General features: G+C 57.0%; 6 protein-coding genes across 6 annotated transcripts in view; 4 read left to right on the top strand and 2 right to left on the bottom strand.

Annotated features, from left to right (window-relative positions):
• SPRG_20615 (hypothetical protein) overlaps window positions 1-645 on the bottom strand; it is a gene marked incomplete at both ends in the record, with an annotated part of 1,457 nt that extends 812 nt beyond the window's left edge. The window contains one exon of the mRNA XM_012347966.1: window positions 37-645. Within this exon, the coding sequence (XP_012203356.1) occupies window positions 37-645 (609 nt within the window). The remainder of the gene's footprint in view (window positions 1-36) is intronic.
• A 1,994-nt stretch (window positions 646-2,639) lies between these two features.
• Window positions 2,640-4,123, top strand: SPRG_08704 (hypothetical protein; the record flags this gene model as incomplete). Its single annotated transcript, XM_012347947.1, has 1 exon — window positions 2,640-4,123. Exon 1 carries the CDS (start codon window positions 2,669-2,671, stop codon window positions 4,121-4,123), a length of 1,455 nt encoding a protein of 484 aa, XP_012203337.1. The 5' UTR covers window positions 2,640-2,668.
• Window positions 4,124-4,998: 875 nt separating this feature from the next.
• SPRG_08703 (hypothetical protein) lies at window positions 4,999-6,428 on the bottom strand (the record flags this gene model as incomplete). Its single annotated transcript, XM_012347946.1, has 2 exons — window positions 4,999-5,477; window positions 5,504-6,428. The coding sequence occupies 2 exons, from the start codon at window positions 6,426-6,428 to the stop codon at window positions 4,999-5,001; spliced, it is 1,404 nt and encodes a 467-aa protein (XP_012203336.1).
• A 2,215-nt stretch (window positions 6,429-8,643) lies between these two features.
• SPRG_08702 (hypothetical protein) lies at window positions 8,644-10,089 on the top strand (the record flags this gene model as incomplete). Its single annotated transcript, XM_012347945.1, has 1 exon — window positions 8,644-10,089. One exon carries the CDS (start codon window positions 8,644-8,646, stop codon window positions 10,045-10,047), a length of 1,404 nt encoding a protein of 467 aa, XP_012203335.1. The 3' UTR covers window positions 10,048-10,089.
• A 2,015-nt stretch (window positions 10,090-12,104) lies between these two features.
• Window positions 12,105-13,518, top strand: SPRG_08701 (hypothetical protein; the record flags this gene model as incomplete). The annotated part of the gene is made up of 3 exons (XM_012347944.1): window positions 12,105-12,201; window positions 12,267-13,007; window positions 13,061-13,518. 3 exons carry the CDS (start codon window positions 12,105-12,107, stop codon window positions 13,507-13,509), a joined length of 1,287 nt encoding a protein of 428 aa, XP_012203334.1. The 3' UTR covers window positions 13,510-13,518.
• Window positions 13,519-14,446: 928 nt separating this feature from the next.
• On the top strand, window positions 14,447-15,651 carry SPRG_08700 (hypothetical protein; the record flags this gene model as incomplete). Its single annotated transcript, XM_012347943.1, has 2 exons — window positions 14,447-14,908; window positions 14,968-15,651. 2 exons carry the CDS (start codon window positions 14,447-14,449, stop codon window positions 15,649-15,651), a joined length of 1,146 nt encoding a protein of 381 aa, XP_012203333.1.
• Between the last annotated feature and the right edge of the window lie 22 nt (window positions 15,652-15,673).

Here is a 15,673-nt window from a genome sequence, read left to right as displayed (position 1 = left end):
GTCGCTGTGCTCGCGCTGGAGCGCAGGAATGACGACACCGGCGCCGTACGCAAGCGCGAGGTTGCCAAAGACGGCCGTGACACCCGAGAACGAAAGTTCGGGCGACGGCGTCGAGAGGTTCTTGGCTTCCGGCGTCGACATGTTGTCGATGAGCATGTAGACGGCAATGGCGTCGGCAAGGATCGTACCGATGGCACCGGCCGCGGCCGCACCGGCACCTTCCTTGAGGTTCGGGATGAGGCACACCGGGAGGAGCGAGATGGCCATGAGCACGATCCACGTCGAGTCCGGGTACGAGTCGGGGAAGAGCACGGTGAGGAGCGAGCCGCCGAGGACGAGGAACGCAATCGGCACGAGGATGCACACGGCCATTTGCGAAATCACGGCCATCCAGCGACCGAGGCCGCCCATGCACCACTCGCCCATGTCACCAAACGTTTTGACGTTCTTGGGCGCCACCATCATGACCTTGGAGATGCACACCGTCGCGTACGTGTTGACGGTCGCCATGAAAATGAGCGCGATCGTCGCCCAGAGGTAGCCGGCGCGGGCGTAGTTGCCCGGCATGCCCAGCGTGCCAATGCCGTAGACGACGCAGAAGAGCGAGAAGCACATCTTCATGTCTTCGCCAGTGAGGAATGCCATCCTGAGCTTGATCGAAGCGCGGCGAAATGGAAAATGATCAGACTGCTGACGCCGGCGTGCCGAGGACGTCTGAGTCGTTGCGGGCAAGCCGTGCCACATGGTGGCGCGGATGTTTTGGTCATATCGTGGGTATGCACCCGGATTCGGCCAATCAGTGGGCGACATTGGAGGTAGCACCTATCCCTGCCGACTTGTGATTGGCGGCATCACCTTTTCACGGCGCAAATTGAAGTTGACCATATGCAGTTTCGCCGAAGCATCTTGGCCCGATTTATGGACCAAAGGTGATTTGTGTGCACTGTTTCTTGCTGCACTTTAAAGCGGAAAGGCCCAAGCATGATTCGTCTGGTGACTCTGTTTTTGTTTCAATCATTCAACAATCTGAAAACGCAGCATTACTCCAAGAATCTCCTTCCCAGAAACTTGTAGACGTCTGATTGACCAATATTGATTTTGATCGTCGAGTATCGTTCGAACGATCGAATATACTCGACTATAGATGCAAGGATGTACCCACGGTCCTGTTTTCCTTCGATAAATTCGCTTCGAACAAATGGAAGGATCTGAAAATGGGTGCCACCAGGGTATTTCGCTCTCCTCTATACACTATGCCGGTATGCAGGACAGTAATGCAATTATATAGAGGCACGGCTGTAGATCCGGTGACCTATCAATGTGCTGAGTTTGCCATCACGGTGCAACACACGACATTCTTGTCCGTGTATTTGTTGAAGCTTGTCCTAGCAAGTGGCGTAGTCGTCAGAGGTGCGACGACAACGGACTTTTCTGATCAAAATATGTCAGTAACGAAACAGGTGTCTTACAAGCATCAATCGGACTTTTGCTGATGTTTACATAGCAAACCACCACTAAATCTGTGCAGGCCTTGGATCTAAAAGAACAATACGTCGCACCAAACACGACCTAATAGCCAACAAACCCGTTTAAAGCATCAACTATCGAGCGTGCTAGAGAAGTTTGCAGGATCCATGCTGGCTGATTTGATTCGTACCTCCACATGCAATCTTCCCCCTCCGAGGTTGGCTCGATAGGGTCACGAAGCGTTTACATGGGCCGATTAGCCGGCCACCTGCGATTATACAATAACCTACATGCCCCAGATTGCTACGCAGCCCTATATCATGCGACAGAAAAAGAAACCACTAATTTTGAAGTCTTCCACATAAATGTAGCAATCTGATCCGTTGCTTTTTCATTCATCGTATCGGTTCATCCGACCAACTCTCGATTTTAACCTCGCTCACCGAAACTAGTATACGTCGAATGCCGTTTGCTAACGCTCCGCGACGTCTCTTTGCATCGATGGCACGACCACATCAAACCATGTCGTCATTATCATGGCAGATCCAAAGGTCGTCTTCAGCAAGCGAAGTAAAACCACTGTGACGACCTTGATGCCCATGCAAATGCTACGTCAGCAGATCCCTTGGCAAAACAAACCGACAGCGAAATTACGGGCAAATGATTGATCAATACCAGCGTCTACAGGAACTAGTTTGTCATTAAGGGGTGAGTAGTGGCGACATCATAGGACACAGTTCTTTCTGCGTGAGAGCCTGCGGCTGCAGACCCAGGTAGCTACTCTGTACTGGTACCCTTTATCTTCAAACGTGGAGGAGGCACAATATCTGCGGTGCCGTAGATCGCTCTACTTGTTCTTGTACCCGTACTCAAGAGCCTGCAAAGCACCGCTGCGCCAAAGATCGGGCGAACTTGATTCACCGCTGGCTTCTACAAGTGACTTGGCATGTGGTATCTGCATGTGGTCAACTTCAATTTGCGCCGTGAAAAGGTGATGCCGCCAATCACAAGTCGGCAGGGATAGGTGCTACCTCCAATGTCGCCCACGGATTGGCCGAATCCGGGTGCATGCCCACGATATGACCAAAACATCCGCGCCACCACGTGGCACGGCTTGCCCGCAACGACTCAGACGTCCTCGGCACGCCGGCGTCAGCAGTCTGATCATTTTCCATTTCGCCGCGCTTTGATCAAGCTCAGGATGGCGTTCCTCACTGGCGAAGACATGAAGATGTGCTTCTCGCTCTTCTGCGTCGTCTACGGCATTGGCACGCTTGGTATGCCGGGCAACTACGCCCGCGCCGGCTACCTCTGGGCGACGATCGCGCTCATTTTCATGGCGACCGTCAACACGTACGCGACGGTGTGCATCTCCAAGGTCATGATGGTGGCGCCCAAGAACGTCAAGACGTTTGGTGACATGGGCGAGTGGTGCATGGGCGGCCTCGGTCGCTGGATGGCCGTGATTTCGCAAATGGCCGTGTGCCTTCTCGTGCCGATTGCGTTCCTCGTCCTCGGCGGCTCGCTCCTCACCGTGCTCTTCCCCGACTCGTACCCGGACTCGACGTGGATCGTGCTCATGGCCATCTCGCTTCTCCCGGTGTGCCTCATCCCGAACCTCAAGGAAGGTGCTGGCGCGGCCGCGGCCGGTGCCATCGGTACGATCCTTGCCGATGCCATTGCCATCTACATGCTCATCGACAACATGTCGACGCCGGAAGCCAAGAACCTCTCGACGCCGTCGCCCGAACTTTCGTTCTCGGGTGTCACGGCCGTCTTTGGCAACCTCGCGCTTGCGTACGGCGCCGGTGTCGTCATTCCTGCGCTCCAGCGCGAGCACAGCGACCCGACGCGCATGCCGCGCGTGATTGTCGTGACGCTGGTCTCGATCTCGGTGCTCTTCATGATCCTCGCCATTACGGGTGTGTCGGCGGTCGGCTGCCAGATCCCCGGCAACCTCCTCTTTGCCGTCAACGGTGACAAGCTCGGCTTCAAGGCGTCGCGCGGCGGCGTCATCCTCGCGTTCCTCTTCATGCAGCTCCACATCACGATCGCGTTCTCGTTGATTCTGTACCCGGCGCTCTTCATCATGGAGCGCATCATCCTCGGCATGCACAAGTCGGCGTTTGCGCTCGCGGATGTCGTTGACGAAGAAGCCAAGGAGCCCGGTTTCGCCATCGCCGAGACCCCGAACGAGACCAACACTGCTGACGTCGCCAAGGTCCACGATGCGACGGCCGAGCACGACTCGGGCAGCGCCGCCGCCTACAACGCGCCGGGCGCGTACCTCAAGGTGTGCATTTTGCGCACGGTCGTTGTCGCCATCATGGTGGTCGTGGCGCTTCTGTGGAAGGACAACTTTACGGACCTGGTCGACTTTGTCGGTGCGTCGTCGACGTCGACGAGCTGCATGATTTTGCCGATCGTCTTTTACCTCAAGACGTTCCACGCGACGCTGTCCAAGCCCGAGAAGGCGTTTGCGATCTTCTGCGTCCTCGTCACGTCGGCGCTTGCCGTCTATGTGTCGTACACGACGGGCAAGCACCTCTTTGCGCCCGGCCAGGCCAACCCGGCGATCAAGTTCCCGTACTGCCCGGCCGAGTACCAGCAAATGGTCTACACCAACACGACGTACTACAGCGGCAAGAAGCTCTAGACGCGTCCGGTGATCGTACTACAGCGGCAAGAAGCTCTAGACGCGTCCGGTGATCGCCTGTGTTTTGTTCACGTAAAATCAAATGTAGTGTGTGTATATTCGAAACTCGGTGGACATTGATGTGCTTGCTGAACGTGTGCGAGCTGCTGGCAGTGTCTGTTGACGATCGAAAGGGGGTCGTGGACGATGGATCGATCGGTCAACTGCTTACGATAGAAAGGAGGTCGTGGACGATGGATCGAATATTTAAATGCTGCACAAACAGCGTTTCAAAGGTCGCAAAACAGAATATTTAAATGCTGCACAAACAGCGTTTCAAAGGTCGCACAGATTATGGCTACGCGAGAGTCACCGTCAGTGGCGTGCATAAGTGCGTTGCATGAGTCCAAAGGGTCAGTCTTTGCGTCTCTGCCTGTGCCAAGGAACAAAGTCATTGCTGGCTGGGATCACGCTGGCCTCTTTCGATGTACAAACATAGTATCGTATTTCGCGCTTCTTCATACAATAAGCCTTCGTCATAGACGTAGATTCGGCATCTACTTCTACTAGTACTTCACTCGCTCGCTGGGCTGCGACTGCACTGGCGCGAGGCTCGAGTGGTACTTGCAGCTCCGAGTGAGGCCCACGGCGATAATCTCAGTACGGTCCTTCCAATACTGCTACATCTTGAGGTACCGAGGCAAATCCTCGAGGTCGTCGAGGGACACCAACGATCTCAGTACTACATGTAGTGTGAGCTTGGTGAGACTTAGGTCGAGAGCACGCTGATATCTATTCGTATCGAAAGGCGCAAAACAGCCATCAGACAACTCTAGGACGCAATCGTGTTTTCATTCAACAAGAGTTTATACTTACAAAGGAAGGCAGACGACGACTTAGTGCTTGTAGTACGTCGCGTTGGTGTAGACCATCTTTTGGTACTCGGCCGGGCAGTACGGGAACTTGATCGACGAGTCGCCCGCCGACGGCGCAAAGAGGTTCTTGCCCGTCGTGTAGGTCACATAGACGGCGAGGGCCGACGTGACGAGGACGCAGAGGATCGCAAACGCCTTCTCGGGCACGCCGAGCGTCGTGCGGAACGTCTTGAGGTAAAAGACAATCGGCAAAATCATGCAGCTGAGCGCCGTCGAGGAGGCACCGACAAAGTCCAAGAGGTCGCTGAAGTGGTCCTTCCAGATGATGGCAATAATGACCATGACCACGACCATGACCGTGCGGAGGACGCAGGCCTTGAGGTACGAGCCCGGGGCGGCGTAGGCCGCAACGACTTCATCGTCGACGTGGTTCGTCTCGACGTGGACCTTGGCGTCCGCCGACGGCGTCTCGAGCGACGCGTACATGGCATCCTTGGCCGCTTCGTCCGCGGGCGCAAGGGCAAACGCGTTTTGTGCAGGCCGAGGACGAGGCGCTCGGCGATGAACATGGCCGGGAACAGAATGAGCGCAAAGGCGACCGTGATGTGGATCTGCATGAAGAGGAAGGCCAAAATGATGCCACCGGGCGACGCTTCGAACCCGAGCTTGGTGCCGGTGATGGCAAAGAGGAGGTTGCCGGGGATTTGGCAGCCGACGGTCGAGACGCCCGTAATCGAAATGACAAGGAAGAGCACCGAGACGAGGACGAGCGTCACCGTGATGACGCGGGGCATGCGCGTCGGGTCGCTGTGTTCGCGCTGGAGCGACGGGATGACGACGCCAGCACCGTACGCAAGCGAGAGGTTGCCAAAGACGGCCGTGACGCCCGAAAACGTGAGCTCCGGCGACGGCGTCGAGAGGCCAGCCGACGGGCCGTGCATGTTGGAGACGAGGAGGTAGAGTGCAATACCATCGGCAAGGATCGTGCCGAGCGCACCGGCCGCGGCCACACCGGCACCTTCCTTGAGGTTGGGGATGAGGCAGATGGGGAGGAGCGAAAGGCCCATGAGGATAATCCACGTTGAGTCGGCGTACGATTCGGGGAAGAGCACCGTGAGCAAGGTGCCGCCGAGGACGAGGAAGACAATCGGCACCATGACGCAGACAAGCATTTGAGAGATGACGGCAATCCAGCGGCCGAACGTACCCATGCACCACTCGCCCATGTCGCCAAAGGTCTTGACAGTCTTGGGCGCAACGAGCATGACCTTGCTCATGCAGACGGTGGCGTAGACGTTGACGGTCGCCATGAAGACGAGCGCGAGGGTCGCCCAGAAGTAGCCAGCGCGGGCGTAGTTGCCCGGCATGCCAAGCGTACCGATGCCGTAGACGACGCAGAAGAGCGAGAAGCACATCTTGGCGTCTTCCCACGTAAGGAATGGCTTGCCCATGATGGTAGTTGGTGGCGCAAAGCAAATTGTAAAATGATCGTTTGAACAGTGGCCGATGTGAAAGCGATCACGCGGAGTGTTCTGAGCACACATTTAGTATCGGCGAGGTGCAAGATCCAAACGGTCCACCTGGTGTGCCACGTGATTCGCCTTTCTGGCGCTATTCCTCGCATTTGAACCAATCATGTCGCGCCAAAGTGCAAACTGAGCACCTGATCAGAAATGAACGCGATATGATTGGTCGTTTCTCCTCGTCACGGCCATGTGATGTCAAGTATGCTGGGCGGTGCAAGGATTTCCATGAAGTTCAATTTCCTAAAGAACCATCGGCTAGAATCGCGGGAAGAATAATGCTACGTCGACGCCAAGATGACCAGTTTTTTGCTGGGTTTTCGTGGGAACCGTACAACGTCCATTCACACTCTGCCCCGTACATGACAAAGTCTTTACTTACAACAAATAAAATGGTACGACAACCAATGTACGATATGCACATGGGCGTCCGCAACGCTTGCTCAGAAATGGCACGTGGCCGCCGATCGCAATTCCAGCACAAATCTTTGGAAAGATCCTTCCAAACTCGCATTCCAGCTCTTAAAAGCGTGGTCTTCAACTACACCAGCGAGGCCAATGACCGGACAAGAAAGGCTCGTCCAACGAACCGAGCGAGGTTTGCGGCGCGTCCCTTCAACACCAAGCAAAAGACTACACTGTAGGTAATCCAAACCGCGATGCTGGTTTCCCAGGTCACACACTGTACAGGATAGCCGTGGCACGGTACCCTTCTCGACACTATTTACCGAGTGTTTGCATGACACCGAGTTGGCTGCATGAAATACAGTAGTGGCCCGTGTGCAACCGCGCTAGCTACCCGCTGGCAGTGCACTGCCAAGGTTGAAGCCCGCGAAGGTGGATAGATCCAGAGCCTTGCACCCAGAACGCAAATCATGATTGCTTGGTCCTTCTTCGTCTCCTGCTTGAGCTTGGGGAGCCGCATCCATCACCCATTCGTGTCGCAGCTGCATTCTGGTCGCGATGTTCTGTGTCGCCGGCACCCATGCAGCGCTTCTTCCATCCTAACGCTTGGTCCGAGACGATGCGTCGCGCGCCTCGATCGACGCTGAGGTCGATGGACTGATCACGTGGCTTGAAGCACAAAGCCGCATGCAACAAGCGTCAAGTATGCAGACGAGATATGGCCTTTCTGAGAGCAAACGACCGATGCAAACCTGGTGCTCTGTTTGGACGACATTACTCGCACACCCACTTCAGCATCAACGATCCGACACTGTGGGATGTCTCGAAGCGTCCGGATCTCTGTCACCTTACTCAGAAATCGCCACCACGTTGCGCAAACATGAGATTAGCACGCAGCGCGGCTGTCTACCAAGTGTTGCTCCGACGCACCCATGGCACGGCAAGGGTCGCTTCGTTCCGAAATCTGGTTCGCACAAGCGCTTGGTTTCTAGGAGGTCGTGTTATAGGGGTCTCGATGAGCCTGATCCTGCATGTGCAGGTTACGGAGCGGAGGTGGGGCGCGCCTGCTGCAGACCGACGATAAGCATTGAGCTGTGGAAGGATCCCCAACGAGCTCTTCAAAAGAGACACCGCACTCGCAACGTCGTACGAGTGCGAACGAAGCGTTGACGTGCTTCTATCAAATCAGGTTGCGCTGGTTGCAGTGAGTAGTACTTGCACCGGCTAGGTCCGTTGTAGACGCTCGACAGGCTTGTATGATCAGACTATTTCGGTTGTTGGGCTGAGAATCGGTGTCTGAGTGTGCGAACGACCTCGGTGTCCCTTGTGCATACGTGAGGTTGAGAACAGCGTACGTTTGCAGTGGCCGCATTTGCCATTTCGACTTGGTGTTGAGGAGCGCGTCAAGCGATGTGGACCGTAGATTGCACAGGTGAAAGAGAAGGCTATGGGGACCTGCAGCACCCATTACAGTGACCGGTCCGAGGACGCGGCATACAAACACCAAGGTGTCGCCTAGCTTGCTACGGGTTTATACGTCGCTTTATCCAGGTTCAAATGGCATGTACCCACAGCTTGTGGCCGAGCAAGGTATGGCGCAAACACGGTGTAGCGACGATCGGGTCGTAGTAGTAGTACCTGGTTGCCCTCTTCGCTTTCGGCTCTCGACGCAGCTCGTGTCTAATAGCTCCTTTTTCGAGTTCATTTCCACTTTTGCTTGCTTTGAGTCCGCGACAAGATGGCGTTTCTGACGACGGAGGACATGAAGATGTGCTTCTCGCTCTTCTGCGTCGTCTATGGCATTGGCACGCTCGGCATGCCGGGCAACTACGCCCGCGCCGGCTACGTCTGGGCGACGATTGCACTCGCGTTCATGGCCTCCATCAACATTTACGCCTCGGTCTGCATCTCCAAGGTCATGATGGTCGCGCCCAAGAAGGTCCAGACGCTAAGTGACATTGGCGAGTGGGTCTTTGGCAAGCCCGGTCGCTGGGTCACCGTCATCACCCACATGCTGGTCTGCACAATGGTGCCGATTGTCTTCCTCGTCCTCGGCGGCACTTTGCTCACGGTGCTCTTCCCCGACTCGTACGCCGACTCGACGTGGATCGCCCTCATGGGCCTCTCGCTCCTCCCCGTCTGCCTCATCCCGACACTCAAGGAAGGTGCCGGCACCGCTGCTGCCGGCGCCCTCGGTACGATCCTTGCGGATGTGATTGCGCTCTACATTCTTGTCGACGAGATGACACCGATGCCTGCCAACGTTTCCCCGCCGTCGCCCGAGCTCTCGGTGAGCGGCGTCACGGCCGTCTTTGGCAACTTGGCGCTCGCGTATGGCGCCGGCGTCATCATTCCGTCGCTCCAGCGCGAGCACTCGCAGCCCGAGCGCATGCCGCGTGTCATTACCGTCACGCTCGGCGTCATCACGACCTTCTTCCTTATCATCTCGATCACGGGCGTCTCGGTCGTCGGCTGCCAGATTCCCGGCAACCTCCTCTTTGCCATCACGGGCACCAAGCTCGGGTTTGAAGCGTCGCGCGGCGGCGTCATCCTCTCGTTCCTCTTCATGCAGCTCCACATTACGATTGCGTTTGCGCTTGTGCTCTTCCCGGCCATGTTTATCGCCGAGCGCCTCGTCCTCGGCCTGCACAAGGAGCTCTTCACGCTTGACGCCGACGCTGCTGCGTATGACGACCTCGAGACGCCAATCAAGGACGACGCTGAGAAGGCTGATGCCCCGGTGCACGTGGCAGACCCGGCCGATGCGTACAAGGCGCCGGGTGCGTACCTCAAGGCGGCGGTGCTTCGTACGGTCATGGTTGTCCTCTGCGTTGTCATTGCGATCGTCTTCAAGGACAAGTTTAGCGACCTCTTGGATTTTGTCGGCGCGTCTTGCACGGCACTCTGCTGCATGATTTTGCCCATCATCTTCTATCTCAAGACGTTCTACAAGACCATGTCGCTGCCCGAGAAGGCGTTTGCGATTCTTTCGATCCTGGTCACGTCGGCGCTGGCGATCTATGTGACGATCAACACGGGCAAGGCCTTGTTCGCGCCCGGCCCGGCGGGTCCGCGCTTCCCGTTCTGCGCTGCCGAGTTCCAGGACTTTGTGTACACCAACAAGACCCACTACAACTTTTAAGGTTGGCGTGTAAAAACGTATGTAATCAAATGTAAATGTGTGAATTTGGGAGCCTCTACTTGGGCAGTCGCATCGTGCGCCAACCACACCTATATATCGGCACATGGTATATATACCGGTACGGACAAAACTGTAGCACGGGTGCTCATAGAGCTGGCATCTGTCGGCGTAGAAAGAAACCCATCATACACGACGGTAGTAGCCTTTTCGGCCCCAGCGCGGTGCCGGCGCCATCACGAGACGGCACCCCCTCCGTGCTTGATCCTTGCCGTCATCCTGATGATGGTGTGTGCCGAGGACGATTCGAATTGTCGATGTTATCAGATATCAGACGCACGAAGACAAGATTGTCCATCGTGGTACCAATTGTGGTCAGAGAATGGAGTGGTTGATCATGGATCGGTCTGCACCGTGGCCAGCTGGTGTAACGCTTTGCCACGTGTGGGCTTGAAATATGTATTTAATACTAAAACACAATACAGCGTATCTTGAACCGTCACATAGAGCAACGGACCGCCTCAGTCCTCAAAGGCATTTGATTGTCTGCATGAGTGTTCCAATAGGAGATACAAGTTTTCATCTCAACGGGCATTACTAGACAATAAGAATACTGTAAGCCAAATCATTTTTTTCACATGGCAGCTCACTCCCAACGACCAAGTGCTGGTGCCAACACGCACGCATTCAGGCGTACATAGCACTACGTATGCGAAGTCTTTGCAATGAAGATAACGCGGAACACGTTCATATATATATATATGCGGTGGCACGAAAGTGCATGCCACAGTGTCATGGGATGCTGGTAAAATCCCTCGAAACAGCGTTAACGACCGGGCGGGACTCGTGATAGTAATATAGTTAGATAATAGCGCGCGCAGCAATACTACACATAACTGGGAGTACCTCGTAGCCCAAGGCAGTACGACGCTTGCGAGCCTTTGTGCATCGACGCCGCGAGAACGTCATTTGGGTGGCTTCGTCCCATTCGACGGCCCGCCGCCGAGCGACTCTACCGTTCGTCTTTCTGGCGGATTCTCGTGAACGGTCCCACGCTGGATACAAATCTATAGCGCAATCCCACTTCGAGCCCGTTCATTCGGGTTACCAATCGCGCCCTTTTTACTGCCCGCTTGGCTCTGGGCCCCACGATGACCCACGGGGGGGCGACGAAGAGCCAACGGACTAAACTTCCCTATTGGGCTTCGTACGGTTTTTTCATAGACGAGGCGTTCTCCATTACCGTGGGATGTTTGGTTAAACCTCCAGGTGGTGCGGCATCTAAAACACAATCCACAATCGGAGGTTGTTGACCTACAGGACGCGTGCCATCAGCGCTTTGTCGCTATGGGAATTCTTTTCTGGTGTACATTGAAAGCACCTCGATTATTCCTTCCTTGCCGCATCTTGTTATAAGGTGAAAGATAGGTGGCTACATTAAGTAAAAATACCCACCTCGGGACGCGCCGCGCTGGATATCTCTTACATTGTACGGTCCTCGTCACCCATCGCCTCGCCCCTTTGTTCCAGCACCTAGGCGGCAGGGCGTGTACTTGTATATCTCTCGGGCACGCGTCTCTGTGTACACTCTCTCCCGAGATCGCTTCTGCCGATCGGCGCAGCATTGTGGATGCGCCTTGACGCCAACCACTTGCGGTCGTAGAATACGAAGTCCGCTCGTCTCTCTTCTCAGACGACCTTTCGTTGTCGTTCATCACTGATCAGATTCGCAGCGGACGTCATCGGTGTTTCGCTCGGACGCCGCATCTCCGGCGCCGGCGTCGGTTGTCGCAGCTCATCGACCCAATGGGACACGAGGCTTTCGCGCCACCTGGCAGAAGGTTAACCTCGTGGTGAAGCTATCGGCAACCCATTACAGCGGACACGAGGCGCGCCGCCATACAATGGCCGAGAGCTAAAGCGCTTGGCTCACCTGGGTGGCCTCTACGTCGGTCGACGAGTGACCCTTGTCGCAAAACCCTTTGCTTTGCAAGTTCAACCGCCCGCTCGGCCCGCGAAACGAATGCACTCACTTTCGATTTCGCCACCTCCAGCACAGCATGGCGTTCTTGACGCTCGAAGATCTCAAGACGTGCTTCTCGCTCTTCTGCGTTGCCTTTGGCATTGGCTCTCTCGGTATGCCGGGCAACTACGCCCGTGCCGGCTACGTCTGGGCCTCGATCGCGCTCGTCTTCATGGCCGCCATCAACATGTACGCCTAGTGTGCATCTCCAAAGTCATGCTCGTCGCACCCAAGAAGGTCCAGACGCTCGGCGACATGGGCGAGTGGGTCTTTGGCAAGACCGGTCGCTGGGTCACCGTCATCACGCACATGCTGGTCTGCACGATGGTCCCGATTGTCTTCTTGGTGCTTGGCGGCACCTTGCTCACGGTCTTGTTCCCCAACTCGTACGACGACTCGACGTGGATCGCCCTCATGGGTCTCTCGCTCCTCCCCGTCTGCCTCATCCCGACACTCAAGGACGGCGCCGGCACCGCTGCGGCCGGTGCCCTCGGCACCGTCTTCGCCGACGTCATTGCGCTCTACATTTTGATTGACAACACGACGCCGATGCCGTCGGGCATTTCGCCGCCGTCCCCGCACATCACGTTCGAAGGCGTCACGACGGTCTTTGGCAACCTCTCGCTCGCGTACGGCGCCGGCGTCATCATTCCGTCGCTCCAGCGCGAACACTCGCAGCCCGAGCGCATGCCGCGCGTGATCACGGTGACGATCTCCGTCATTACCGTCCTCTTCCTCCTCATCTCGATCTGCGGCGACTTTACCATGGGCTGCCAGATTCCCGGCAACCTCCTCTTTGCCATCATTGGCGACAGCCTCGGCTTTACGGCGTCGCGCGGCGGCGTCATCCTCTCGTTCCTCTTCATGCAGCTGCACATCTCGATTGCGTTTGCTCTTGTCCTCTTTCCGGCCATGTTTATCGCCGAGCGTCTCATTCTCGGTCTACACAAGGAGCGCTTTACGCTCAACGCGCCGGCGTACGTCGATGTCGAGAGACCAAGACGGCGGACGCGGCCGTGGCCGACGTGGCCGACGAAGAAGACGACGTGCTCGACCCCTCGGCGGCGTACCAGGCGCCGGGCGCGTACCTCAAGGCCGCGATCCTCCGCATCGTCATGGTCGTCCTCTGCGTCGTCATTGCGATCGTCTTCAAGAACAAGTTTAGCGACCTCTTGGATTTTGTCGGCGCGTCGGCCACGTCGCTCTGCTGCACGATTCTCCCGATTGCGTTTTACCTCCGCACGTTCCGACACACGATGGGGCTGCCCGAAAAGATCTTTGCGATCCTCTCGATCCTTGTCACGTCGGCGCTGGCGATCTATGTGAGCGTCAACACGGGCAAGGCCTTGTTCTCGCCGACGCCGCAAACGATCAAGTTTCCGTTCTGCGAGCCCGAATTCCAGACGTATGTGTACACCAACCGCACGAACTACAAGTACTGAGCGACGCGTATCGACTGATGACAATATTGTGTTTTTGTGTTTCTTACGAAATCGTGTTTCGTGGTTTGGTGGTGGAGAGGGAGGTCTGCACCCAGCGACTCGTGGAACGAGGGTCGCGTTGGAAGTAGACCAAGCGGGCAGTCCATCATCATCGTGGCGTGGACATATATTCGCCCGCTGTCTCTGGACTCTGGACGCCCGCGCCACTGTGCCGGGCGCTTGGCACTGAAAGAAAAAGATACCGTCTGACGGTGTGGGACAAAATGGGGAGAGGAGGGGTTGACGATCGACCGTGTTGCGTCCATCGGCAAGCTGACCGCGTGAGCTGGTGCACAAACAATGGCATGCAAAAGAGCGCAACCGTTGCTACCAGGTAATATGGCATTAGGTACCGTCGTGAAGCCGTCTTTCGCTCGTCTGGGGTGCGTCGTAGTTTGTCACATTGCTCGGATGCTCGCACTGGAATCCGAACGACGCCACACATCCGGAACGACGTCCGGACCAGCGACGCTACGATACCGGTATGTTGTAGCCTCCTTGTGCAAGCTGCAACACAAGAGTCTGGACACCTTGTCCGCCAGCACACGCGAGCACTTGCATTGTTCGTTGTCCTCTGCGCCGCCAAGTGCAATGACGTTTCACACTCGAATGCCCGTAAACATTTAGAGTTTGGCGGGAAGACAACCAGCGCCGTTTCTGCGGGCGCACGCAGTCGCGTACCTACCAGGACGCGTACGTGCTTTATCGACAGCTACTGCTTGGACGTACTGCTTGACGTGCTAAACCTCCAATAGGGCCGGCAGGTCGTCGTCGGGGTTCGATCACCCTTGCGATCGTCCTCGCGCGCGCGTATCCGGATGGCTCGTATCCGGACGTTCCGCCGATCCAGCTTGTCGCGTTCCATTTCGTAAGTCACCGGATATTCCAAGCGACAAGCATGCAGCGAGCGGTGCTCTGCGCGGCGATGGCCTTCCTCGCGCTCTCGGACGCGTCTTCCATGGGCCACAAGAAGGGCTGCAAGCACGACCACAAAGTCTGCGCCGACGGCTCGCGCGTCTACCGCAACGTCTACTACGACTGCGACTTTAACTTGTGCCCGGAAGAGATGAGTGACGAACCAGCACCGACGACGATGCCGCCGGCCGCCGGCGCCGCCAACGCCACCGCTGCCAACGCGACTGCGCCCACGATTGCGGCAACGACGAAGCCACCAACGCCTGCGCCCACAACGCGCCGGCGGCACCAACACAACGACGAGGACGACGACGAAGATGAGGACGACGACGACGATGGCGAAAACGAAGACGAGAAGGATGCGCGGCAAGCCCTGGTGACAGTCAAGCCAACAGCGGCAGCAACGGTCAAGCCGACCCTGCCCGCGGCGCTGCCCACGGCGACGGTGCAGCCGACGACGGCCCCGGCAACGATGCCGGCGTCTGCCCTGTACGACACCAACAGCACGGCCGCCGGACCAAGGTCGAGTGGATCTCGATCAACAAGATGGCCTTGCCCAAGCCCGTGGGCGCGTCCGTCGCCCGCGCGTTCGCCGCCTACAATCTCCCGGCGGTGTGCTCGACCTTCGACTTGAACTACACCTCGATCGAGATGCAAGGCAACGACTCGCGCTATCACATCGTGCTCGGCGCGCGCTGCATTCTCCACAACGTGCTGCAGATCGAAGGCACGTTCCGGCTCTGCCTCTTCCAGAGCCCCACGAACGCGGCCGACCCTTTCCACGTGAGCAGCTGCAGCTTTCTCGGGGCCGACAACGTGCCTGTGAACTACCTCGCGGTCGCCGAGGCTAACGAAGGCGTGTGCCAGACGCCGTCGCAGAAGCGAGCCTTTGACGACCAGCCGCTGCAGTACTCGGTGACGGCCAAGGTCGCGAGTGTCGCCAGCTTTGACGTGACCGTGCAGCACCTTGTCCAAGACAACGCGGGTCTCGCGGCGGCCGCCGGCATCGCAGCTGTCGTGTTTGTGGTCGCCGTCATCGCCGTCGTGCGACGTCGGCGCCGGGGACCAGGGTCCCAGCGTCTCGGGTCGGACGCCCCGGACGCCCCGTCGGCCGTCGACGACGTTCCTGCGACGACGACGAGCCAGGTCGAAGGCACGTTTGACGTGACGACACAGAGCAAGGCGTGAGCAACGTAACATATGTCATCCC

The sequence above is a fragment of the Saprolegnia parasitica genome (assembly GCF_000151545.1).
Source record: "Saprolegnia parasitica CBS 223.65 unplaced genomic scaffold supercont2.39, whole genome shotgun sequence".
Taxonomy (NCBI): Eukaryota; Oomycota; class Saprolegniomycetes; order Saprolegniales; family Saprolegniaceae; genus Saprolegnia; species Saprolegnia parasitica.
The sequence above is the reverse complement of the archived record's forward strand: the minus strand, read 5'-3'. Positions and strand labels throughout refer to the sequence as shown.